The 26,073-nt window shown below is 40.1% G+C and overlaps 1 protein-coding gene across 1 annotated transcript in view; it reads left to right on the top strand.

The window, feature by feature from the left end:
• The first annotated feature begins 15,546 nt into the window (after positions 1–15,546).
• BLMH (bleomycin hydrolase) overlaps positions 15,547–26,073 on the top strand; it is a 47,165-nt gene continuing 36,638 nt past the window's right edge. The window contains exons 1-6 of the mRNA XM_004746921.3: positions 15,547–15,783; positions 16,095–16,292; positions 20,028–20,137; positions 20,837–20,978; positions 21,589–21,677; positions 23,373–23,465. Coding sequence (XP_004746978.1) covers positions 15,771–15,783; positions 16,095–16,292; positions 20,028–20,137; positions 20,837–20,978; positions 21,589–21,677; positions 23,373–23,465 — 645 coding nt within the window. The 5' untranslated portion in view covers positions 15,547–15,770. The remainder of the gene's footprint in view (positions 15,784–16,094; positions 16,293–20,027; positions 20,138–20,836; positions 20,979–21,588; positions 21,678–23,372; positions 23,466–26,073) is intronic.

The raw sequence follows: 26,073 nt of genomic DNA, 5'->3' as shown, positions 1-26,073 counted from the left end.
GCAGTAAGGCAAGTCAGAAAAAAATTAACTTGTCTCTCTAAAAAATCCGAATAATATTTAATCTCATGCCAGTGACTATAGAACATAAAACTCATAATGAATCGCAAATTCTTGAACACTCAGGTAATCTTTCCTCAAGAGCCTATCTCTGCAACACCAAGGTTATTCTAGAACAAACAACTTAGAGCATGGGGAGTTTTCATTGACAGAATACTGGAAAACACGGAGGACACTATCGAAAATTCCCCCAAATCTGAGTTTTCAGAGAATTGCGCACATGTAAAGAAAAAACTGGGGACTCTGGCATCCCTGCCGACAGATTCCCACAGTCAAGTATTGCTGTGGAAATTCAGAAAATATCTGACTTTATTTCTTCAGACGCTCTCTTTAGCCACAACAATAGCTTTAGGCTTTGTTTAAATTCTGGTTATTAGTAACAATTTCTTACACTTTCAAGCTGCCTTACAGTTAGGAAACATTTTCACATAGATCTTGTTTGATCCTCACAGCCACCCTGGGACACAGATAGGGCTGTCTTCCTGTATGACTTGCAACCGGAAATACTCAAGTTCAGAAGGTCGAAGAGATCTATCCAAGGTCACACAGCTAGTAACGAGTCACCCCTCCTATCACCTGCTTTTGGATTCTATGTAAAGTATTACAATTGCTTTCGTTTTATTTTATTTTATTTTATTTGAAAGAGATCACAAGTAGGCAGAGAGGCAGGCAGAGAGAGAGAGGGTGGGGGGGGAGCAGACTCCCTGCAGAGCAGAGAGCCCGATGCGGGGCTCGATCCCAGGACCCTGAGATCATGACCTGAGCCGAAGTCAGAGGCTTTAACCCACTGAGCCACCCAGGCGCCCCGACAATTGCTTTCAGTTCTGTCCAGGACACTCATTCAGTCCTTTTGCCTCAGAAATATGCCAGGAAGAAGGAAGACAGAATATGAGAAATTAAACTAGCACACAGAATGACTTGGAATTGTCAAAATTGAGTTCTCTGAGTGACCTGAAGACAGGCACATCACATAACAATAGTTACACTCCTATACATACTTGCCTCGTTCTGTCCTAAGTACCTGAAATATATTACATTTCATTTAATCCTCATAACAACCACACAGCAAGGGTCCTACTTTTATCATACCCATTTTATAGGAGAGGAAAACTAGGGCGCAGAGAAATTTAAGTCATGTGCGCCTTGAGTCACACAGCTTATTAGGGGCAAAACCAGATTTAGCCCCAGATGGTATGGTTTCTGAATTTTTAACCACCAGGAAAAGTTACCTTTACATTAACAACTGACTTGCACAGTCCTTCTTACATGGTAGGAACAAACATCCATGGACTGATTTAATCCCTATTAGTGACACTAATTGAATTAATTCAAGTTGAAGGTAGATACAGAGAGATAGGGAGGGAGGGAGTGAAAAATGGGCAAAGAAAAGGGGGGGTAGGGGTGAGGAAGGAGGGAGAGAGGATGGAAGTCAGGGAGAGATAATAGTGGGAAAGTACTGTGAGAGGGCAGCCATTTGAGTCAAAGAACATGTGGCCTGATATGAGCAGAAGAGGAGAAGGAGAATCAGCAAGTTCCCTCATGATTCTTAAAGCGTGAGCATCTCATGAGCGGAGGACGAGTCTAGTGTCCAAGGATGTGCATTTTTCTTACAACATGGCTCCTGAATGCAAGCCAGCTACTTACTTTGGTTCCCAACCAAAGAGACAGCCATCTCTTCCTGTTCTGGAAGGAAAACCTTCTCTGCTGTGTTTGTTCAGAGGAGGTGTTTGGGTCCCTGAAGCAACACTTCCCCAGTGAATTTCCAAGGATGTTGATGATAATCAATGTTTGCCTTACTTTGGAACTTCATCCTTGAGTCTTAGATCCAAACCCACTTGTATCATCCAACCTGATTGGTGCTAAAGGAGGTAATTGCTTTCCTGTAGTTTGTAATGCAATTCTGCTGTGTATATTTAACGTTGCCCATGGAAAAGTTTGAGCTACCAGTTGTACGTGAAGCTACCAGATGTATGAACAGTTGCTTCAGAAAACACCCCTGCCTCCCTTCTTGCTCTGGCGCTAATGAGCTACTCAGCTCCGGGATGTCCCATAGTCTTCCAGAGATTCCAGACTGAGGTTCTAGACCCAAAGATAATCTCTAAGATCCTGGGAGTCCTCATATGAAAATGACTGATAATGAAACACCTCTTGGGAGGCCTCACCACCTCCTTGTATGGCATTTTGCAAACTGTGTGTTTCTTCTACAACAGATTCTCAGTCCCAAATGGGTCATGTTTCACTCTAGCTTACATTTGTAGGCTTTATAGGCTGCTCAAGGGCATAATTTAAAACATTCCGCCAAAGAGGATATAAACTTTGCTTCTGCTAAAGCAGCATAGCCTTGAATTCCTGAATTTTATAGTTATGGTACTCATAAAAGTGTTTAATAACAAACTTGGCTCACTTGGAAATCACCAGTCTAAAGGACTTTGCCCAATTTGAGATGTGTCATATTTGTTTTTAAGAAAATATTTACTGATTTATTAACAAGTTTATATTTGGGCTAAAGATTTCTGTATAATATCTTCTATTACTCTAAATGCAGGTGTGACGTGTTTTATGATTCTACAATGCTATCAATCATCCAGGTAAAGCTTCTGTCATTGATCCATTTTTGTCTTGTTGTGTGGTCTTCATGATTTTCTTTCTTTCTTTTTTTTTTTTTAAGATTATTTATTTATTTATTTGACAGAGAGAAATCACAAGTAAGCAGAAGTAGGCAGAGAGGCAGGCAGACAGAGAGGGAGAAGAAGCAGGCTCCCTGCTGGGCAGAGAGCCTGATGTGGGGCTCAATCCCAGGACCCTGGGATCATGACCTGAGCGGAAGGCAGAGGCTTAACCCACTGAGCCACCCAGGCGCCCCGCATGATTTTCTACCTATATCAGACAAATTAAAATGGGCCAGTGTAAAAAACGTAACAGCTGCATATGTAAATGTCTAAGACAAATATCCTGATAATATCCCATTTGTCAAAGGCTAGAACAAAAGCACCCATAAACCTGAACCATCCACAAACAGAATATCCACAATGGTTCCTTTGTTGCAAATTGAAAAATGACATATGACACACAACAATTTATAAATCTGCATGCTTATTGTTTAGGCTGACATGTCTAAAGTACTTCAGTTTCAAAATGCTTTCATTTACATTATCTCCCCCCCCCCTTTTTTTTTTTAAGATTTTATATTTATTTGAGAGAGAGAGAGAGGGAGAGCACAAGCAAGGAGAGCAGCAGGCAGAGGGAGAATAAGGCTCCCCACTGAGCAGGGAGCCCACTGTGCGGCTTGATCCCAGGACCCTGGGATCATGACCTGAGCCGAAGGCAGACGCTTAACCGATTGAGCCACCCAGGCACCCCTTATATCTCATGAGCTTACATATATAGTTTCTGGAATCAGACTACATGGGGGTAAATCCCAACTCTACTTCTTCACTAGCTATGTGATGATGTCCAAGTTACCTAACCTCTCGGCTCATTTAATCCTTACCATGAATTAGCAGGTGCCTTCTATCACCATGCCCATTTTGTAAATGAGGAAATGCAGAAACAAAGGCTTTTCCAGTATAAGATCGTGGGATAGTAAGCGCTCGCTAAGTTTTGGGAATTACAATTGCTACCCTACTTTTCAGAACAAGAAATGGACACTCAGTTTAAATTATTGTTTATGCCTATAAATAGGAGTTGGGACTAAAACCAGACTTAATGGACTTCAAACCTTGGCTTCTTAACTCCATGCTGCCTTTCTTATTTTACATAAAAAATCAGGTTTTCTATTTGATGGCTTTTAAGAAACATTTTTTTTTTTAGTCGTAAAAAGAGAGACCAGTTTTTTTTCACTCACTTTCAGGGTGAGAGGCATGTTGTCTTTTTTTAGTTTTTTCGTTTGCCCCATGAATGTGCTCAGTTTTACTCTTATCTGATGAATTATTCTTCTTGGATTAGGGAAGAAAGAAAATTAAATGAAAGAAAAATAAGATGAGGTATAAAAATTAAAATCAAATGAAAAATTTTATAAAGGATACACATTGGAAAGGGTCCAATTTTATAAAGGATATCTATAAAAGATATTTTATATATTTTATATTTTTTATAAAATATATTTATATTTAAATTTATATTTTATTTCATATAAAATATATTTATATTTTATAAATTTTACAAATTTTATAAAGGATACACATTGGAAAGGGTCCAATTTTATAAAGGATATCTATAAAAGATATTTAATATATTTTATATTTTTTATAAAATATATTTATATTTAAATTTATATTTTATTTCATATAAAATATATTTATATTTTATAAATTTTACAAATTTTACAAAGGATGCACATTGCTTTTGGGTCATCAACTCCTATGTGTTAACTTTATTTCTGAGATTTTTTTTTTCTGAGACTTTTTTTTAATCCTTTTCATTTGACGCTTTTTATGCACCTCAAAAAGAGCCTCTTAAGAGAGGCCAAAAATGCCATAATTAAAACACTCCAGTATTTGCTTCAGACAGTGAAGAATGCAGTTCACGAACAAAAGAAGAATTACAGAAAGCTCTGGTTTTGTTCTTTACGGGTTTAAGGGAAACCAGTCTAACAACATTCTTAAAAGGAAACAAGGATCTATGGTCTTAGTGGTGTATTTATGTATTTATTATTTTTTTTTATGTCATTTTTGTTTGTTTCAAGTTTTTAATTTAAATTCTAGTTAGTTAACATACAGTGTAATACTGCCTTCAAGAGTAGAATTTAGTGATTCACCATGTGTACATAACACCAGTGTTCCCCACAAGTGCCCCCCTTAATCACCATTACCCAGTTAACTCATCCTGGCACCTCTGCCCGTTTCCCTCCAGCAACCCTTAGTTTGTTCTCTGTAGTTAAGAATCTGTTCTACAGTCTGCCTCTCTTTCTTCCTGCCCCCCCACCCATGGTCATCTGTTTTGCTTCTTACTTTCTTTTTCTTTTTCTTTTTTTTTTTTTTTGAGTAGGCTCCATACCCAACACAGGGCTTGAACTCATAACCCTGAGATCAAGAGTCAGATGCTTAAGTGATTGAGCCACCCAAGCGCCCCTGCTTTGTTTTTTAAATTCCACATGAGTGAAATCATATGGTGGCACTGGGCTGACTCAGTGAGTGGAGTGTGAGACTCTTGATCTCAGGGTCATGGATTCGAGCCCCACATCGGCTGTGGAGATCACTTTAAAAAAAAAAAATCATATGGTATTTGTCTTTCTCTGACTGACATATTTTGCTTTGCATAAAACACTCTAGCTCCATCCACATCATTGCAAATCATATGTATATATATGTATACCACAAATTCTTTATCCATTCATCAATTGATGGACATGTAGCCTCTTTCCATAATTAGGCTACTGTTGATAATGCTCTTATAAACATCAGGGTGCATGTGTCCCTTCAAATCAGTATATTTGTGTCCTTTGAATAAATACCTAGTGCAATTGCTGGGTCGAAGTGTAGCTCTATTTTTAACTTTTTAAAGGAACCTCCATACTGTTTTCCAGAATGATTGTACAGCTTGTATTCCCACCAGCAGCGTAAGAGGGTTCCCCTTTCTCTGCATCCTCGCCAACACCTGTTGTTTCCTGTGTTGTTAATTTTAGCCAGTCTGAAAGGAGTGAGGTGTATCTCATTGTGGTTTTGATTTGTATTTCCCTGATGAGTAATGTTGAGCATCTTTTCATGTGTCTGTTGGCCAGGTTTATTTCTTCTCCCAATGGTATTTAATTATGTTCTTTCAGATCCAATTTCTTCTTTTTCATCTCTGTCATTTTCTCTTCTATTTGCTTTTTTTTTTTCTTTCCTCTTCATTTCATTCTTTTTGTGATTCCACAAAATATAGGTTTTGGTGATCATTTTGTAAAAAATGATTAGTACAAAGAGAAGCATTTTTAGAATAGCCTGATCAAGACCTCCCCATAGCTAGATTCACTCAGAGCATTGTATTGGTGCCTTCTTTTGTTGTTCACAGGGATTTCCTCTCTCTCTGGCAAAGGGAAAGAAAAATGGAGGCAGTTTTCCTGCATTTTCAGAATAAGGTCTCAATCCCTCAGGAGGCTCAGTTTGTCCTCCATGTTTGACTCCTGCCCTTTCTTAGTTCTAGCCGTGTGCTCAATGTCCTCAGTTCCCGAACAGCACTTGTTGCCTTAAAATCTTTTTATAAGTCATTACACCCACCTGGAATGCCTTTCCTCAGTCATCACTTAAGGCATGTGTGATTGTCCCAAACTCAGATGATCTGTCATCTCTTCCAAGAAGCTTTTCCTAAAGCTCCCAGTCTGACTTAGATATTCCTCTTGCGAGCTCTACTTTACATGTGCAAACCTCTACCAGAGCATAAAGGTTAGGATCGGACTTAGGGTTAGGGCTTGGGTGATTAGCCTCTGAAATATATCCCATATATAGCCAATGCTTTTTCTTCTCTATGGCTGCCTCCTGGATCCAAGCCACCATTCACTTTTTGCCTGATCAAATTCTTGTTACCTAGCAGGTCTCTTGCTTACCTTGCTGTCTCTCTTCAGTCCATCATTTACACTACAGCTAGAGTAATTTTTTAAAAGATTTTATTAATTTATTTGAGAGAGAGACAGAGAGATCATGAGCTGGGGGAGGAGCAGAAGCAGAAGGAGAGGGACAAGCAGAGTCCCTGCTGAGTGGGGAGCCCAACTCAGGCTCAAAACCAGGACCCTGAGATCATGACCTGAGTCAAAGTAGGCTGTTTAATGGACTGAGCCACCCCGGGCCCCCTAGAGTAGTTTTTTTAAGAAGAAATATTTCATATACACAAAATTATAGATAATGTGTAAAATTAGGTATAATAAATAAAGTGAACAGCCTCCAGTGTAAGAAATAAAATACTGCCTATCACTTTGAAGCAGACTGTGTCTCTTTCCCAAAGGTAAACACTATCCTGAATATGGTGTTTAATTTTCCCTTGTTTTTTAAAAAATTTTCTTTTCTTTTTTTTTTTTAAAGATTTTATATATTTATTTGACAGACAGAGATCACAAGTAGGCAGAGAGGCAGGCAGAGAGAGAGAGAGAGGAGAAAGCAGGCTCTCCGTGGAGCAGACAGCCCGATGCGGGGCTCGATCCCAGGACCCTGGGATCATGACCTGAGCCGAAGGCAGAGGCTTTAACCCACTGAGCCACCCAGGTGCCCCATGTTTTAAAAAAAATTTTAAAAAGATTTTACTTTAAGTAATCTCTATACCCAGTGAACTCACGATCCCTAAATCAAGACTCCCATGCTCTACCAGCGGAGTCAGCCGGGTCCCTTCCTTTGTTTTGTTTTGTGTTTTAATTCTTTTCCCATGCAGGCATCTCTAAACAATGCATTAAGTTTGCTTGTTATTGAATCTTTAGATTTACATGCCATTTGCTTTGCAGTTTGTTTTTTGCACTCAACATCATGTTTCTGAATTTTATCTATATTGATTTTCACTTCTGTGTAGTGTTCCATTTTACAAATGTGTCACAATTCATGCAAATTCCTGTTGATGGACTGTTGGAATTCTTCCAGGTGCTATGCAATCACCAACAATGCTCAGATAAATGGTCTTGACTATGACTTCTAGTGCACATATGCAAGAATTTCTCCAGGGCAGGGCTGTCCAACACAACTCACTGTGATGATGAAAATGTTCTATATCTATACTATCCAATGCGACTACTACAACTGAGAAATTAGATTTTTTATTTAATTTAACTGTAATTAATTTAAAGTTAAACAGCCACAAGTGGCTAGTGGCTACCATACTGGATGGTATGAACATACATTAGAAAATACACCAAAGAATAAAGTTGCTGGGTTATAGAGTGCATGTGACTTTAACTTTATAAATATTGACAATTGTCTTCAAAGGGGCAATATTAATTTATACTTTCACAAGCTATAAGAATCATCAACAGTATTTTTAATGTCTGCCTTTAAAATTTTTTCCTGTCTATGTATTAAGTGGCATCTTATCACAATTTTATTTTCCATTTCCACCATGACTGTTTATTTGCTAGTCATGCTTCTTTTTTGGGTGAAACGTCTATTTTGCCTTTTTTTTTTTTTTTAAATACAGGGAAAACAGGAAGGTGGGAGGAGGGGCATAGGGAAAGGGAAAGAGAAAATCTTAAGCCAGCTCCGCACCTAGCACAGAGCCCCATCATGAGGGACTCAACACAGATTTCCATGCAGGAACCTAAAATAAATGATTGAAACGGCATAAACAGGGGATTGGTTAAACAAATAATACTACACCCGTACAATGAAATACTCTAATAATTGAAAATAGTCATATTGATCTGTATGATTTTACAAGGGAAAAGCTCTATAATGTATTATTAACTAAAAGAAGGAAATGTTAAAACGATGATTACCAGATTTTGCTGCACATTGGAGCCCAACATGGGGCTCGATCTCTCAACCCTGAGATCATGACCTGAGCTGAAATCAAGAATCATATGTTTACTGACTGAGCCACTGAGGCGCCCCTATTTTTCTATTAAGTTGTTTATCTCTTTCCTACTAATAGTTAGGAATTCTTTGTATAATTTTAATATTATTTTATAATTTAGTGTGTTACATATATCTTCAGTGTATCCTTAAAAACATAAACCAGAACATGTTTCTTCACTCCTTTCCATTGCACTTAGAATAAAATCTGAACATCTTACTGGTGCAGTGGGCAGGTTGACATCCCACAGCCATCCCACCCATCCTGCACTCAGGAGAAGAAATACAATTTGGGGAATTGAGTATTGCACCAGGGATAGACCCGACAGATGGACATAGGGGATAAATCCCCCTCCCTTAGCCAATGACCTGTTCAGGAGAAAGCACATGACCTCATTGTGGACAGTATAATTCAGGGTGAAATTTGCCAGAAACGTCCAGAAAGATGGTTTTAACTCTTAGAAGGAAGGAAGAAAATACCAGACTTTCCCCCATTGGACTTAAACAAGGAAGCATGAGGGGGGAAAAGGCCAAGAATGGTACTAACACGGGAGGTGGCAGATCCTGGCGCCAGGAGGAAGCTGGGTTCTTTCTGGCCTTGTTGACTGCTGCTCGTTTCTATACTGAAGTCCTTGGCCTTGCTTTTCCCTTTTCTTGCTACTTTTCCCCAGAAATCCTCACAGGGCCAGCTCTTCATTGCCATTCAGGCTCAGTCCAAATGGTCACTTCCTCAGATGGGCTATTGATGCTATCGGTATCTCTGAACTGTCGCTCTCACATCATGTTTTATTTTCTTTATATCGCTATTGAAATTATCTGCATTTCTTTATTATGTCTCCTGCAGTAGAATGTAGACACCAGGAAGGCAGGAATCTTGTCTGTCTGTCTTTCCTGTATATTTCTACATCTAACACAGTGCCTGACACACACACACACAAGTAAGTACTCACTGAATATTTTTTGCATTAGTCAAAAAATAATGATTGGTTTTATTTTTTATTTTCTCTACTAGATTGAAGCTCCTGAAGATCAGGGACAAATGTCTTATTCATTTTTGTATTTCAGGTGCTTCGTGTAGTTGCTGCCAAATAGTAGATAGTTCAATAAGTTGTTGAATAAGTGAAAGGAAGGAAGGAAGGAAAAGAGGAAAATGAAATATTTGGGATAAATATAATACTAACCTATTGCCTTTACGGGCAATATTACTTGAAGATAATTTTCTCCCATTCTCCTTGCTACCTATAGGGGAATTTTGTGGATATAGTAATATCCCCATGAATAAAAGATGCATGACCTTCAAAGGGCTTCACAGTCTGTCTATAAACAATCTGTCCAACCTTATTTCTTACACCTATATGTCTTCTTTCTCCCTATCATTTACTCTTGTCACACCAAATTCTAGCACAGTTGAATTTTACACAAGGGATACATACGTTCCTGAAAACTTCACACAAGGTTAAAAACATCCATAATTCAAGACTATTTAGAAGCAGTATTTAGCAAGACTATTTTGTGATAAATGTAAATTTATTGCAGGGAGGATACTATTTTACTAGCTAAAATGGCTCCGCCGTGTGGCAACAGCAAAAGTAGTTCGTTCGTTCATTTGTTCCTTCCTTCCTCTCTCTCTTTTTCTTTTTTCCCCTCTTTCCTTCCTTCCCCTCTCTCTTTCTTTTTCTTTCTCTCTCCCTTTCTTTCCTCCCTCCTTCTCTCTCCCTCCCACCCTCCCTTTCTTTCTTTCCTCCTTCCTTTCTTTCTACACAAGTACTTTCTGATTGACTTAGCCACCACCAGCTTTGAAAGTATGTCCTTTCTAACAAATGTGAAACATTGTGAAGGCTTCACATTGCTTCACATTTTGTGCATGCAGTAAGGTGTTATTGATAGTTTATCATGAACTATTTCAAATTTGTATCAATAAAATACTCATGAAACTTGACCAGACTTTCTCACTTTTTCTAAATCACACTCAAACCCATTCGTGCCTCTTTGTCTTTGCGTATGCTGTGTGTCCCTCTGCCTGGAATGCTATGTGAGTAGCTAGCATCCAGAACAGCCAGGGAGTGGCAGAAACAACATATCCAGAGGAAGGTATAATATGGCTGATACAACAATGTTGTTTTAGAACATGGACAATGTTTCCAAAAAAAAAAAAAAAAGGCACTGACATGATTTACAACTGCTGTCAACTTTGAATCTGAAGGTGAGTAGCAGGGCTAGATTAAGCCTACATGGAGTTTGGGAATGGCAGGGAAGGTAGAAGTCCTGAAGTTGTCAGTTACCTGTACTCAGATGGGTATGTCTGGAGGAAAAGTGTAGTGAAGGGATACTGGCTCCTTTGGGCCCTAAGAGTCCCAAGATTCAGTATCTGAAAGCCCTATCCGAGTCCCCTCCTGTTGACATTACTCATCTCAGGGAGGCAAATATAGGCAGGAGTATAGAAGGAGAGAAGTAGTCCTCCCAAACTGCACCTAGGTCACCCAAAATTAGGGGATGAAAAACTCAAACTTAATAAATGTAATACATATAAATGAGTGAAGCAAGCTTGATATAAAGAAGTTTATATGGGATCCCTTCACTTGTAGTTTTTTCCCCCCACTTTTGATAGAGAAACGACTACCATTGGGAAACAGTATTTTTCACTTTTGATAGAGAAATGACTATCGTGGGGAAACAATATTTTCAAAAGAAGCCAGTAGTCCCGATTTGTATGCAAAACCTCTCGATTCTAAATATTGGCTCAAAAATTTTAAAACACCATGCAGGCCAAGTAATACATCTAGGAGCTGAATTTGGCCCAGCTGAGCACAAAATGTGACCTCAGAAGCTTACTGTCAGGTTTGACGAACTATCAGAAGGCTTCCTGATCAAAGCAAATCTCAGCGTTAATTAAGGCAACATTTATTTATTTATTATCTTATTTTTATTTATTTTTAAAATTTTAATTCAATTAATTAACATATAATGTATTCTTGGTTTCAGAGGTGCAGGTCTGTGATTCATCAGTCTTATATAATATCCAGTGTTCATTATATCACATGCCCTCCTTAATGTCCATCACCCAGTTACCCCATTCCTTCACTCCCCTCCCCTCTAACAATCTTCTGTTTCCTATGATGAAGAGTCTCTTATGGTTTGTCTCCCTCTCTGGTTTCATCTTGTTTTATTTCTTCCTCTCTTCCCCACGATCCTCTGTTTTGTTTTTGAAATTCCACATATCCATGAGATCATATGATAATTGTCTGTCTCTGATTGACTTAGCTCGCTTGGCATAATACCCGCTAGTTCCATCCGTGTCGTTGCAAATGACAAAATTTCATTTTTTGATGACTGCATGATATTCTTGTGTGTGTGTGTGTACCACATTTTCTTTATGGATTCACCTGTCAATGGACATCTGGATTCTTTCCATAGTTTCGCTATTGTGGACATTGCTGCTATAAACATTGGGGTGCAGGTGTCCCTTCGGATCATTACATTTGTATCTTTGGGATAAATACCCAGTAGTGCAGTTGCTGGAATGTAGGGTAGCTCTATGTTCAACTTTTTGAGGAACCTCCATACTGTTTTCCAGAGTGGCTGCAGAAGATTGCATTCCCACCAACAGTGAGGAGGGTTCAACTAGGACAACATTTAAATGTAGAATACTTGGGTTACATCCTAATCCAGAATTCCACCCAACATAAAAATCTGGTCTTTTCCATCAAAGTAGAAGCAGGTGACCAACACATGTCAAAGACCGGTGGACAGCACAGAATGGAGAGCAAGGACACAGAATTTGCCTTGAGACTGGTCTTGTTTGCTTTAACTGGGGAGAACCCGTGGAAGCAACAGGCGGTTGGCACATCTACAATGACAGGTGGCCCCACTTCACAGGATTTATAAAGATTTTCTTTGCTAATATTGGGGACTTCCTACTAGAATTGTTTCTGCTTGCTTTGTTCTATGAGGTGTCACCGAGCCCAACAACATCTCTTCTGGACAGAGTTAGAGGGGTAGGTCCTAAAAATTCTATTCTTGGGGAAATGTGTTGCTGGGTAGGTCATTTGGGGTGAACCCACTGGGAAACCAGTTTTCTTCTGCATTCCATCTCTGTACTCACACGGGGGCTGGATACATGGGTGTGAGCTGCTGAGTGGAAAGCTGGTACTAAGGGTACCACCCTGACAACGAGGGCAGAGTAAGAGACCTGGCAAAGTGTTGATAGGAATCTCTGGGCATGGGGTGGGGAAATGTAATCACTGGCATGCAAAGGGTGGCACTGGCTGCAAAACTGGCTCCTCCACCTTCCCCAGTGATTCCATCCCTCCTCTTTTTCTGGGTTCTTACTCTAGCCATTATACCCTTCTGGCATCTGGCATCTCTATTGGTTCCTGCCTTTCATCCTCCTAGTGGACACGTTTTCCTTTTCTCCCCAAAGAGCTTCCTTTCTAGTTCTTCCATCTCCGCTTCCTGCAGTGTGGTTCTCCTCTCTAAGCTCACCCATGATCCAGTTGCCAGACTTTCCTGAAGCTTTCAGTCCCCTTCGCCATCTTCTCATTGCCCTCCTAGATTCCAAGACATAACACTCCATGTCTTCCTCTATCTCTCTGTCTGCTCTTTCTGTCTTTTCCTGCGGGCTCCTCTGTCTTTACCCATTCCTTAAATGTTGCTGTTTCTAGAGTTAATGGTACCCCAATATGGCTTCCTTGTAATAAACAATAAAAGTTGCCCCATACTCTGAGCACAGCCCTGGGCCAGGGGCCGTGGCTTGGCAAGCAGAGCTTGGACTGGGCTTCAGGTCCTATTCCCCCCACTCAGCCTGGCACCCTTGTGCCTCAAACACCCAACAAAGCTGCATGGTGCCACCCAGGGCACTATGCTTGGTCCTCGATCCTTTTTTGCTTTACTCTTTCCCTCTGCCAACCTCGTTGACTATCATGGCTCCAAGACTGGAATGTTTTATTTAATCTGTAGACATCTTTTCATTCAACTCCTGTCCTCCTGTTCTTGGGGGTCCTGTGGGTGCCCCAAACTTGCCAAGGCCCAAACTGGATTCATTATCTCCCTGCTCACATACCCGCAAACGTCTATTTTCCTGTATTCCCTCTCTGGGTTAAAGACACCGCCATCCAGCTTCTCATTCAACTGAAAACTTTCCAGATTGTCTGCGTCTCTTCCCTTTCCTCAGTTTAAGGATCGTCTGTCAAAGGCACTACTGGAACAGCTTCCTAACTAGTTTCTCTAACTTCAGAATCTCTCCCCTCTACATCACCCTCCTCATTGCCATTGGGTTTCTTTCATTACACAGAATTAAGCATACTGCTTCTTTATTTAAAAGCCAATTCTTCCAATTAACCATAGGATAAACTACAGATGCTGGGGCATGGCATATAAAAGCCTTCATATCCTGACCAAACGCACCTTTCCAGCTCTATACCTCGCCCCTGATCTCGACACCTTCTTTGTTCTTAACCACATCAGACTATGATGCACAGTTTCTTTAACAAGTTCTTGCCATGTGCTTTAATGTTCTGTGCCTTTGCTGGTGCCTTGTGTGCCCTTCCTCTGTTTTTGGTTTGTTTGGTTGGTTGGTTGGTTGGTTTTGTCTTCTAAAATCTCATCACTCTAAGATCATGCTCACTCATCATCTCTTTTTCAGGCACTTCTGTCCCTAATTCACAGCTCTCTCTTCACTGGTACTACAGTACTACTGGTATGCTAGTACAGATTGTCTAAAAGTTATTTTATATCCTCCCCACCATATTGTGAATTTCTTAAGGGCTAGCCTAAGCTTTGTGGGTCTTGGTATCATCAGCAGCTTGCTCTGTGCCTGGTACCTTGTAAGACATTGAATAAAATTTTGTAAGTTGAATTGGGCAGGGTGCTTGGACATCGTTTTGTGAAAGGACCAATGGCTTTCTTTCAGCATAACTTCAGCCCGTCCGTTTTCTTCGGACATCAGAAGCATCTCAAAATAGGATGTGTTCTGTTGGAGACAGTTATGTCATATCCCCAAACTTTAGCTATGTCTCTGTAGGGACATAGAGATTGTACTTCTCAACTAGTACCTGAGTGTGGATCTTTTGAGATAATAGGGTTCCTTAGAGCCAGTCATGATTCTCAATCGAAGACCTAGGTTCCGGGTTCCACTATTATAGACTCTCACACTTCTGAGTAGCAGAAAGGATTTTCAATAAGGCAGATACATTTGTATTTGCTTTATCATCCGTGGGTCCCACTTCAACATCTTATTAAAGACTGAGAATTTCAGAGCACGAAAGACAATATAACAGGGCTTCGAAATCTCAAAGCCTTCTAAAACATCTGAGTTATCCCGAAAGCCTGCGGAGAGGATAGGGATGCTCACTGGCACGTTTTGGAGAGGGTTTGGCGATCCACGGTTAATGAGGAGGACAGACCTCTGTCATTCCCCTTAGTTAAGCCCCAGCACATGCTGGGCTAAGCAGGAAACATTCACTGACTCCCTGAAGCCCAGAATAGGTAGTTTTCTTGAAACGAGCAGATGTATGTTTGTAGAACCGTGGTAGTAGCTCCCGAGTGGATGGGAAAGAGCTTGCTTCCAATTTTCCCTCAAATACAAGAACTTGGTTCTGACTAGAATCCAAGCAACAAGTTGCCATCGAAAATGCGGTGAATGGTCAGCAAAGGATGCCTACAGGAAGAGCCTTTGGGAACATTCTGTGTGTGTGCGCGCGCGTGTGTGTGTGTGAAAGACAGTCAACTGATCCTAAACCTGCGCTTAATTATGCAGCCCCTCCCCTCCACCCCGCTGCCTCGAGCGCCCTAAAGGCTTCTGGAAAGGCTTACTGGGTCCCGTCCCCAAGGCCAGAGTATTGGGGTCCGGGCCCAGCACGGAACCGCGCAGCCACCCCGGCAGCTAGGAAGCGGGAGCAGGGTGGGCCAGGAAGCCGTGGTCCCGTGGGGCCCACTCACTGCCGCGCCGAGGCGGGGCAGGGGCGCGGGCGGAACCCACCGCGTCGTGAGCCCGCCCGGTCGCCCCTCCCCTGGGCGGGGCCAGCACAGACGGCGCTGACTCAGCAACGCGAGGGGGAGTTTTGTCCCTCCGCGGACCCCGTTTCTCTGGGCCTCAGCCCTCCGCCGCCACCGAGCCGGGTCCCTCTTTCCGGCGCTCCGAGTGCGAGTGGCAGGCAGGTCCGGCCGCTGAGGCAGCGAGCCGCGTGTAACCCCGGTGCTCCCCCTAAGAACCCCGAAGCTACCGGTCCCCAGCCGAGCGGCGTGGCCACCATGAACAACGCGGGTGAGGCGTAGCTCTTCCCCGCCGAGGCCCTAGCGGGGTCCTCTCTGGGGGGTGCTCAAGCTGGGCCCTGGAGGCCCGGCGGCTGGGAGAGTACCGGGCCTGGGACCGGGGGCGAAAGCGGGAATGGAGCTTTCAGGGCGGGCTGGGAGGGAGACAGCACTTGGGGGAGGTCGCCAGTAAAGGGCTTCGCCGCCGCAAGGGTCATCTCCGGATGGTCGGTCCTCCGAAGTTGGAGCCAAGCAGTGGGAGTCCGGGATCGGCCCTCTAAAACCTCCTTTTGGTGTTAGAAATACCATTTGGTTTTCCAACAGGGCTGAATTCGGAGAAGGTAGCTGCTCTGATTCAGAAACTGAATTCCGACCCTCAGTTCGTACTTGCCCAGAATGTCGGGACCACGCACGACCTGCTGGACATCTGCTTGAAGAGGGCCACGGTACAGGGTGCCCAGCATGTGTTCCAGCACGCTGTGACTCAGGAAGGCAAGCCAGTCACTAACCAGAAGAGCTCAGGTGAGGTCTCACAGCTCCTTGCACACTTTACTGGACCTTCCTGACAGCGCCCCCATTTTGATGTCTTAAGAGTGGTCTTGAGTAGAAGTTTGTGTTGAAAGAACTTGAAGTAAATTTCCAGAGAACAGGCACAGGGAAAGACAGATCCAAGGACGTCACCTTGTGACTTATTTTGATCCTCTGTGCCTTGATAGTGTATGTTTTAAGCACTGAAATGACAAGTCCATGGTCATCTGTTTGAATGTAATTCACTGTATGGTGTCCTGAAGTTAGGTGACTTTAGCCTGGTGTTTTGGAGATACCTTGTTTTGGTACAGAGGGAACCATGCAAAAATGTTCATGATCCAGAAACTCCCCAAAATGTTCTTGCCCTGAAGGCCATACACAAATGTATGAAATGGAAAAGACACGATGTTATTTTTAAGTAGGCTTTTTGATTGCAGTTTGAGCAGATGTGCTAATGGGCTCACTTCCTGCCAGTAGACCAGTTTGTAATACAGAAAAATACTCAATTCTCATGCCTTACTCCTCAAGAGCTCTAGTTTTGTTGTCTAGCACTGCTGTCAGAAAAACAGCTCCGGTGAAACATTGGTTATCCAGGAATCTAAATAAGGAGGACATTCTTACAATAAAATCGTACTAAAAGAACTTTGTAAAGTGTATCCATTGAAAAATTATTCCCAGTCTATTTTTTTTTTTTAAGATTTTATATGTTTATTTGACAGAGATCACAAGTAGGCAGAGGCAGGCAGAGAGAGGCAAACAGGCTCCCCGCTGAGCAGAGAGCCCGATGCAGGGCTCAATCCTAGGACCCTGAGATCATGACCTGGGCGGAAGGCAGAGGCTTAACTCACTGAGCCACCCAGGCGCCCCTCCCAGTCTATTTTTTTTTTTTTTTTAAGATTTTGTTTATTTATTTGAGAGAGAGAGAGCGCGCAAGTGGGGGAAGTGGGAGAGGGAGAAGCAGACTCCCCACTGGGCAGAATGCGCGATGTGGGGCTCGATCCCAGAATCCTGGGATCATGATCTGAGCTGAAGTCAGACACTTAACTGACTGAGCCACCCAAGTGCCCTACTCCCAGTCCGTTTTGACAGAAAGCAGATCAGTCCTTGCTGAGAGCCAGTCAGAACTCAAAGTGTACACTTCATATGGATATATTTTGTTGTATGTAAATTATACCTCAGTAAAATTGGTTTTTGAATGTTAAGGAAAAAAAAAGTCATGACCTTGCCATAATTACTGTTTTGCCATAGTAGGACGTGCTTGGGATGGTGTGGACTGTCCGGCTACAGATGATCCATTTAGTAATGTCACAGTGGCCCTACATAGTTTGGATTTCAGTGACCTCTGGAATAGATCAGATCTTATATATTCTGTAGTAACACTGTTATTTACAACAGATATCAATACCACATGAGCTATGTAGTTTATTTTCATGCAGTTTTCACATTAACAGTTCATCCAGTTTTTTCTTTACTGAGAAATAATATATAATATATATAAATAATATATAAGTGTAATATACTTATAATAATAATATAAAAGAGGTGGCATCCAGACAAACCCAAGGTAAAGAGCTAAGTCATTAGTGACTTTCCAAAACCACTATAGTTACTTATTTTTAATTGTTTTTTCTTGTTACAAAATTGTTATTTTTTTTTTTTTAAGATTTATTTATTTTGAGGGGGGCACATGGGCAGGGGGAGGGCAGAAGGAGAGGGAGAAAGAATCCTCAGCCAGACTCCCCTCTGAGTGTGGACCCTGTTGTAGGCTCTATCCCAGCACCCTGAGATCATGACCTGAGTTGAAATCAAGAGCTGGCCACCTAACCAACTGAGCCACCCACTTGTCCCAGAAAATTATTGTTCTTCAGTGTAGAATATTTGCAAAATACCAACAAGTATATATTTTTTTCTTTCAGGTCTTTATTCTGTGTGTGTGTGTGTTCAATATAGATGGATACCTTACATATTGTTAGGTAACCTGTCTACCTTTCTCACTTACCAATATAGCATGAACATAAGTTCATAGCAGTAAAGAAGTTATGCCCAAAAAAGAAGTCAGAGTTTTTCCTTCTGAATTTTCCTTTAGGAAAGAGAGAGTTACCCTACCCTACAGAGATCCTCGTAATGAGCACTCTTGGCCAATTTATTTTGAAGTAAAATACAATTTGGCAAGCACTTTACTCTGAAATGACCTCAATCTGTGCGAGTCTTGGATGCTTATAGAGATCATTGGATTGAATCAGTTTTTTAAAAAGGTGAAAAATTTGACCATAATATATTCCTAGGACAGGACCTCACATGGAAATGTTGGCTATCATTATAAATAGGCCAATGATCACTTAAATCAGTACAGGTAATGGTAACATTGTAGAGTTCATGATTATCTGCTTACCAGAGAAGTTAAGAAGATGATTGTATAATTGGCACGGGCAAACAGTTTTCAGGAACAGCATCATGCATGAATTCAAAACATTGCTGTGACTCAAACATAATAGATGGAAGAAAGATGATGTGTTCTAATTGTAAGAGTGGGTTTAATGATGGCAAAAGCGCGTTACCAAGATACAAGTGAAGAGTGAATCAGTGTGAAAATGACATATGTGAAAGTGAAGAAAACAATGCTACATCAATTTATTAATGTTAACATGACTTTAAATATCTGTATATGTTTAAATTACTAAATGTTGTAGGTGGACATTTACTATTTCATCTCTATTTTTTAATGTCTGTATGATCCAGTTAGCTAAACAACTTTTTCTTTTTTTTTCCTAGAGATTTTATTTTATTTGTTTATTTTTGAGAGAAAGAGAGAGTGTGAACCTGTGTGCAGGGGTCAGGGGCAGGGAAGAGGGGCAGAGATAGAGGGAAGAACTCCAAGCTGGCTCCACGCCCAACACGGAGCTCTGTCTCACAGTGAGATCGTGGCCTGATCCAAAAGCAAGAGTTGGATGCTTAACCAATTAAGCCACCCATGTGCCCCCGAAGATTTTATTTTTTAAATAATCTCTGCACCCAATGCAGGGCTGGAACTCTCAGCCCTGAGATCAAGGGTCACATGCTCTACTGATTGAGCCAGCTAGGCATCCCAACAACTTTTTCTTTTTAATTCTCTTGGGAGACTGGGGATTGACTTATGTTAGGGTCATTTTATATAGAAGCATATACGGTATGTTCCAGTTTAAAGGGTGGGGTCTTTTTAAAGCTTTTGTCATATATTGCCAATTGCCCTCAGGTATTTCGTACCTGTTTAGATCTCTATCCAGACTGTATAATAATGCTGTTTCCCAAATCCATCCCAATACTGGGCGTAATCAGTTAAAAAATAATGTATCCCCACCTAACATTTTGAAAATGTTTCTTTGCCATTTGTATCTTTTTTGGCCAGTATGTATTCTGTATGATCTGTATGTATGATCTCTGCTCATGTCTTTCTAGCCATATTTCTTTTTCTAATGTGATTTTCTTAGGTGATTTGTATTGGATTCTTTAAATGATATGTAAAGAGATTTATTTCATATGTTAAGGATATTAAGCCTTTGCATATATATTTCAAATACTAATTCTTACCTTTCTTGTTTTGGTGTTGTTTTAATCTTTCTGTTCTTTCTGATTTAGTTTTAAATTGTTCAAGATCTTCTCATGCATTCAGTTTTGGGAAACAGGGATAGGACAGTGTTGTAATCTATGTGAACACTCAGTCTAATTTCTTGGTTTGCTTTCTTGTTTCAGGGCGATGCTGGATCTTTTCTTGTCTGAATGTTATGAGACTTCCATTCATGAAAAAATTAAATATTGAAGAATTTGAGTTTAGTCAATCTTATCTCTTTTTCTGGGACAAGGTAGGGGACTGATCTTGCAAGATTCTTGTTTCAGTATCAACCTTGATAGGGACTATCTCTTCATTTCTTGCTTTTCCAGTTGTAGTTTGCGTTCCATTATAGATGGGACACCACTTATTCTGATTTCCAAAGTATCAAAGGTTGACTCTTCAAAGGCAGAACTGCTTTTGTTTGGTAGGTGGCTACTTTTTTGCAAGGAAATAATAAGTCTACTTACTGACTCACCTACTGCTTCTTTGTTTCTTAACTTATTTAAAATATTTTATTTAGTTTTTAGTAATTTCTCCTTTTACCGTCTTTATTTAGGTTATTTGGTCTTTCTAGGACCTAATTTCCCATCTCTGGGCAGTACTTATATGAAAAACAGTAAATAATTTTACTTAATTTTTTAATTTTTAAAATGTACATCATAAAAGTGTTCATTAGATATTTACTGATTAAGACTCTAAATATCAGATTTTGTTTCAAAATAAAGCAGTGCACGGTTTTGGATAAACTATTGGAAGGTAGCTATAGAAATATAAGAAGAAACTTTAAATATTCTTATGAAGCCAGATACTGATACTTAATTACCAACTTTAGTTTAAAAATACCTACTGTGGTGGGGCTATGGTAGGCCCAAACTCCTGTTGTATTGCTAGTGCCAATAAAAGTTTTAGCTCTTTTTTCCTTTAATTTTATTTAACTTCTCTTATCTAGGTTGAACGTTGTTATTTCTTCTTAAATGCTTTTGTGGAAACCGCTCAAAAGAAGGAGCCTGAGGATGGTAGGCTGGTGCAGTATTTGCTTATGAATCCTGCGAATGATGGTGGACAGTGGGATATGCTTGTCAATATTGTTGGTAAGAGCCTTTCTTTAATAGAACTGAAACTCAGCATGATCAAGCAAGGTCCTATAGTTGGGCATGGGCTGTCTCTTTGGTGGTTATGTGCAGGGTAAAATCAGTCCCCCAGAAGGATGTACAGTTAGCTCTGAGAACTTTTATCTCATACTCTAACCTTTTAAGTACCTTTCTTAAATGAGAGGTAAGGAGATAGGTACTGTAAAGAGTTGGCTGGGGAAGAAATGGTTGTATTAAGTAGAACCAACTTGCTATGAAAAAGTTTATCTTTTGTCCATCAATGTAATCAAGACACAGCTGTTTAATAACAACTGCAGCTGTTTAATAATATCCTCGTTCAAAAAAGTGGTGTCTTTTGGGAAAACCTCATCATGCTGAGCTCTTTACATAGTATTATAGATAAAAAGAGCAGAATTCTTTCTTAGATCTATTGATAAATATCCAGATTCAGAGACCTGTTTGATAGATATGAAGCATAAGATCGTTAAGTTTTCAGATTTAGACCAGCAAACAATGGCCTGTACTTTAAAGCAATAGCTATTTTTGCCACAGTTTCTAGTGCTGGAGTATGCTTTTACCTTATTGAACACCAAAATGTGTTTTCTTTTAGAAAAATATGGTGTCGTCCCTAAGAAATGCTTCCCTGAATCTTATACAACAGAGGCAACCAGAAGGATGAATGATATTCTGAATCACAAGGTGCAACATATGGAGCAGGGTGGGATTGAATTTAGTGTACTTACCTTAAAACTCTTAACTGATTTTCAAGAGGGATTCCTGGGTATTTCAGTGTACAGTTTATGTACAAGGTAGCTACTCAGTGTCTTTCAGAGGCAGTGTAGCTACATATTAACTTCAAAAATAATTGAGCTTAGAGAGGTTTTTTTTTCTTTTTAAAAAACTTCAACTTTTATTTTTATTGATTTAAATTTTTTTTTTTTAAGATTTATTTATATATTTATTTGACACAGAGAGAGAGAGAGAGCACACAAGTAGGCAGAGCGGCAGGCGGAGGGAGAGGGAGAGGCAGGCTGTCTACTGAGCAGGAGCCCAATCCGGGGCTTGATCCCAGGACTCTGGGATCACGACCCGAACTGAAGGCAGCTGCCCTACTGACTGAGCCACCCAGGTGCCCCAATTTAAATGTTTTCTTATGGGTACTGAGGAAAGAAAGTCCCACGCTTAATATGGGCCATAAACCCATTGGGTTCCTAGTGGCTGGGAGAATTTTATGTTCTAGTAAAACCAGAGAGAATTATTTGTGAGACTTTCTTAAAGAGTATACAGAGTTCTGAGGCGTCCCCAAACCACATCAGTGTAGTTTATCCACCCACTAAAGATTTGATGTAGTCACTGAACTGCTTTTTATTGCTTCAGTTATCTTACTGAATCATTCTTTTTCGCTACATAACCCATTTTCCCAAGGTGGGAGATATATATATATATTTTTTTATATATATATATATATATTTTTTTTTTTTAAATTTTAAATTTTAAATTTTTTGAGTAAACTCTGCACCCAGCGTGGAGCTTGAACTCACAAACCCGAGATCAAGAGTTACATCCTCTATTGACTAAGCCAGCCAGGCAGCCCCCTCCCCCCAACCCAAGAAAGGTTGGATGCTACTCCACCAGCCAGACCTCTTTTTTGAGAACTGGGAGTTTCTAGAATCACCTCTCTTGATCTACAAGGCTGAGATTGGATTTGTCACCCCTGGGAGAAAGATTGGATTTTAATATAAACTATAGATGTGTTTCCCCAATATTAGAAGTAGGTTATTTTCCACCCAGGAAACTCAGAATTCTTATCCACAGGTTAAAAGATCCTTAATAGTATATCTTTGCATTTCATTTTAGAGGAGAACAAGATCCTTTTTAGAGCACTGTAGTTAGATTTAAGATTCACCTTTATCTCAGGTACTTTCAAAATTGAAAACAACAAAAATGAAAACTATAAGGTTGGCATAGCTATTGTTATAATGATTTGGTAAGGAAGGAGAAGTGAACAACCAGTAAAATTCTAAATAAAAATCTACTAGAGTGACTTAGTGGCATAATAATCTTAAGTCTCTTGCTTTTCCTAGGAGTGATAGGCATTATGGAATCAGACGTTTTCCCCATACCTAGGCCCATATTGGCACAGAGGGTATCATTAGTTGAAGAGCAGAACAGGTCCCTCTAGAATTCTTTGGGAATAAGCCATGTTTTTTCCCTGTATGGAAAGTTTTTAGCCATTTTAAGTGGACTGGTTGGAGAGATACATACATGTTTTTATGAACTTTACCCTGGGTCTTGGTTTAGTTACACTTCAAAAGAACTAGTACTGGTCTACTAGGCTCATTTATATTGAAGTTGGGTTAACTATTCGGAGTACTGAATAAGTTTCTGTCATAGATGAGAGAATTCTGTATACGACTACGGAACCTGGTACACAGTGGAGCGACCAGAGGAGAAATCTCAGCCACACAAGATGTCATGATGGAGGAGGTAATAACAATTATTTGGATTTTTTGTGACCATTCTAAAGAGCTCTCAGAATATTTCCATCTGTTAAACTGATTAGGGAGCACAGTCATCGCAGTAAATGTAGAATTGAGTTGAAAATTAATTACTTTACAACTAAAAAACTGAGGTGTAAACTTTGTATTTTCATATGGGACTTGCACTTAACATCTAATTTTCAATTTAATGTTCTATACAATTCATTATTTTATTCATTTCATAAATACTGAGTATCTGCTAGGACTTTGGCACTAGGGATACAAAAAAGAGAAAGACATAGTCTCTACAAAGTGTTCAATCTCTTGGAAAAAGAAACATACGATTAGTTATGGTATATCCTGTGTCACAGGTGTGTAAAAAAGGATTTTTTAGTCCTCTAGGACTCCCTCTTAGAGGAGAGAGTAACTAATTCAATAAGCTGAAGGTTTCATGGGGGAAGATATTTGAACCAGCTCTTAAAAAACAATAGGAATTTATCAGATGGCTGATTGGGAAGACCATTCTAGACAAAGGGAATTGCATGTACAGTGGCATGAACAAAGGTAGAATCCTCAGAGAACAGTGTAGCTGAAACATAGTATCTTGCGTATGATTGGTAGCAAATAAAGCTGGAAAGGCAGGACTGTAAGGGATCTTCAGTAGTGGCCAGGACTTTTGGCTTTATTTTGTAGGAATAAAGATTGGAAGCTGTTGATGGTTATGTCACTTAAAATAATGTATGTGAAAACATTTTGGAAAACATGAAAAGCATTAAGCAAATATTAGGTGGTAATATTTATTATCAATGCAGTTAATCTTTATTAAGACTATACATAATACAGATGGATATGTATCAAAGTATGAATTACTTTGAGAAAAGAAAAAGCATTTCCCTTTTTCATCCAGTGGGCCCATTACTAGTGGGTTCCATGAGTAGGAACCAGTCAACTAACAGGATCCTTTCAAAACTGTATAGAGTTAAAATGGCCTAATTTTTTCACTGCCGTGGACAAACCTAATGCTTCACTTATGTTTTCCTTTGAATTTCAGAGAGCCAGTTAAAGTGTAGTTGAGAGCATGGTCCTTGGAATCAGACTGTCTTGAGTTCTAGTCTTCTCATTATTTAACAGGTGTGTGACCCAGGACAGGTTCCTTGAGCTCTCAGGTCTGTTCAAGTAAATGTGTCTAGCCTAGTGCTTCACACAGTACTTGTTTTTCCTTTCCTTTCCTTTTTCTTTCTCCCTTTCCTTTCCTTTCCTTTCCTTCTTCTCTTCTTTTCTTTCTCCCTTTCTTTCTTTCTTTCTTTCTCTCCTTCTCTTTCTTTTGAATCTCAAGCAGACTCCGCGCTGAGCGCGGAGCCCAACAGTCACAACCCTGACATGACCTGAGCTAAACTAAGAGTAGGACACTTTACTGACTGAGCTACCCAGGCAACCCTATTTCTTAAATATTCATTGAGTGGATTGGATGCAGGGGTTTCATTTTGCTAAGTTCATTTAAGTTATCTCCTATCTACCCCTTTTTTCTAAGGATTCCTATTTAAGAGAGGTATCTGAGAGTAATAGGAAAAAGTAGTCTTTGGAGTTAGACATGGATTTCAGTTTTGGCTTTATCACTTACAGCTCTCTGATATGCAGTAATATGCTTAACCTGAGATTCAGTTTGGGATTTAAAATATATTCCTCAGGCGCCTGGGTGGCTCAGTGGGTTAAAGCCTCTGCCTTCAGCTCAGGTCATGATCCCAGGGTCCTGGGATTGAGCCCCACATCGGGCTCTCTGCTCAGCAGGGAGCCTGCTTCCCCCTCTCTCTGTCTGCCTCTCTGCCTACTTGTGATCTCTCTCTCTGTCAAATAAATAAATAAAATCTTTAAAAAAATAAAATAAAATAAAATATATTCCTCATTGGATTTTTGTGGGGATCAAATAAGGAATTAGAAGAATGCAAGCCATGGTCCCTGGCACAAAGCAGTTGTCCAGTATATGTTAATTCTCTTCCTTCAAGCTTGGAATGATTTCTCTTGCTGAGGCCATATTTCCTGCATGATTTGCCTTCATTTATGATTATAGTAAAATGGTAGGATGTCGTAAGCCTAAAAATTCTGTAAACAGTTCTGGAAAAGAGCCTAGATAATATTTCTTACAAACTGTAAGCATCCTGTTGGCTTTTGTTTTTTGCTTTAATGATCTTTCAAATAGTGTATCTAAGATCCGTGTCCTGACCCTGGGATTGGCTGATAAAAATTAGGACAGATATATTTCATATATTTTTCCTTCCCTATTCCTATCTTGGAAAAATAGTAAAACACCACCTTACTGAGTCCTGAGTATGGTGGATGTTTTATAAGATTATTTACCTAATGATTCTGCCTAAACTGTTGACTCCAGAATTCTGTGTGGTCGGTCTTTAGATTTTTACAGACCCCCTAAACCTCTCTTTATTGATTATGACTCTTTGGTAATGAAGAGTCCAGCTCTGGTTTAAAAGCCACAAATTAGTACTTATGATTTGCCTAGCCTTGTAGGCACATCAAAATAATGACTAAATCAACAGCCATGAAGCTCAGATGGCTTTGAATGAAATGTGTTCGTACTAAAGGCATTATTTAGAGAAGTG

This window comes from Mustela putorius, unplaced genomic scaffold (genome assembly GCF_011764305.1).
Source record: "Mustela putorius furo isolate JIRA1106 unplaced genomic scaffold, ASM1176430v1.1 tig00003962_pilon_pilon_pilon, whole genome shotgun sequence".
NCBI lineage: Eukaryota > Metazoa > Chordata > Mammalia > Carnivora > Mustelidae > Mustela > Mustela putorius.
This window is presented reverse-complemented; position numbering and strand designations above follow the sequence as displayed.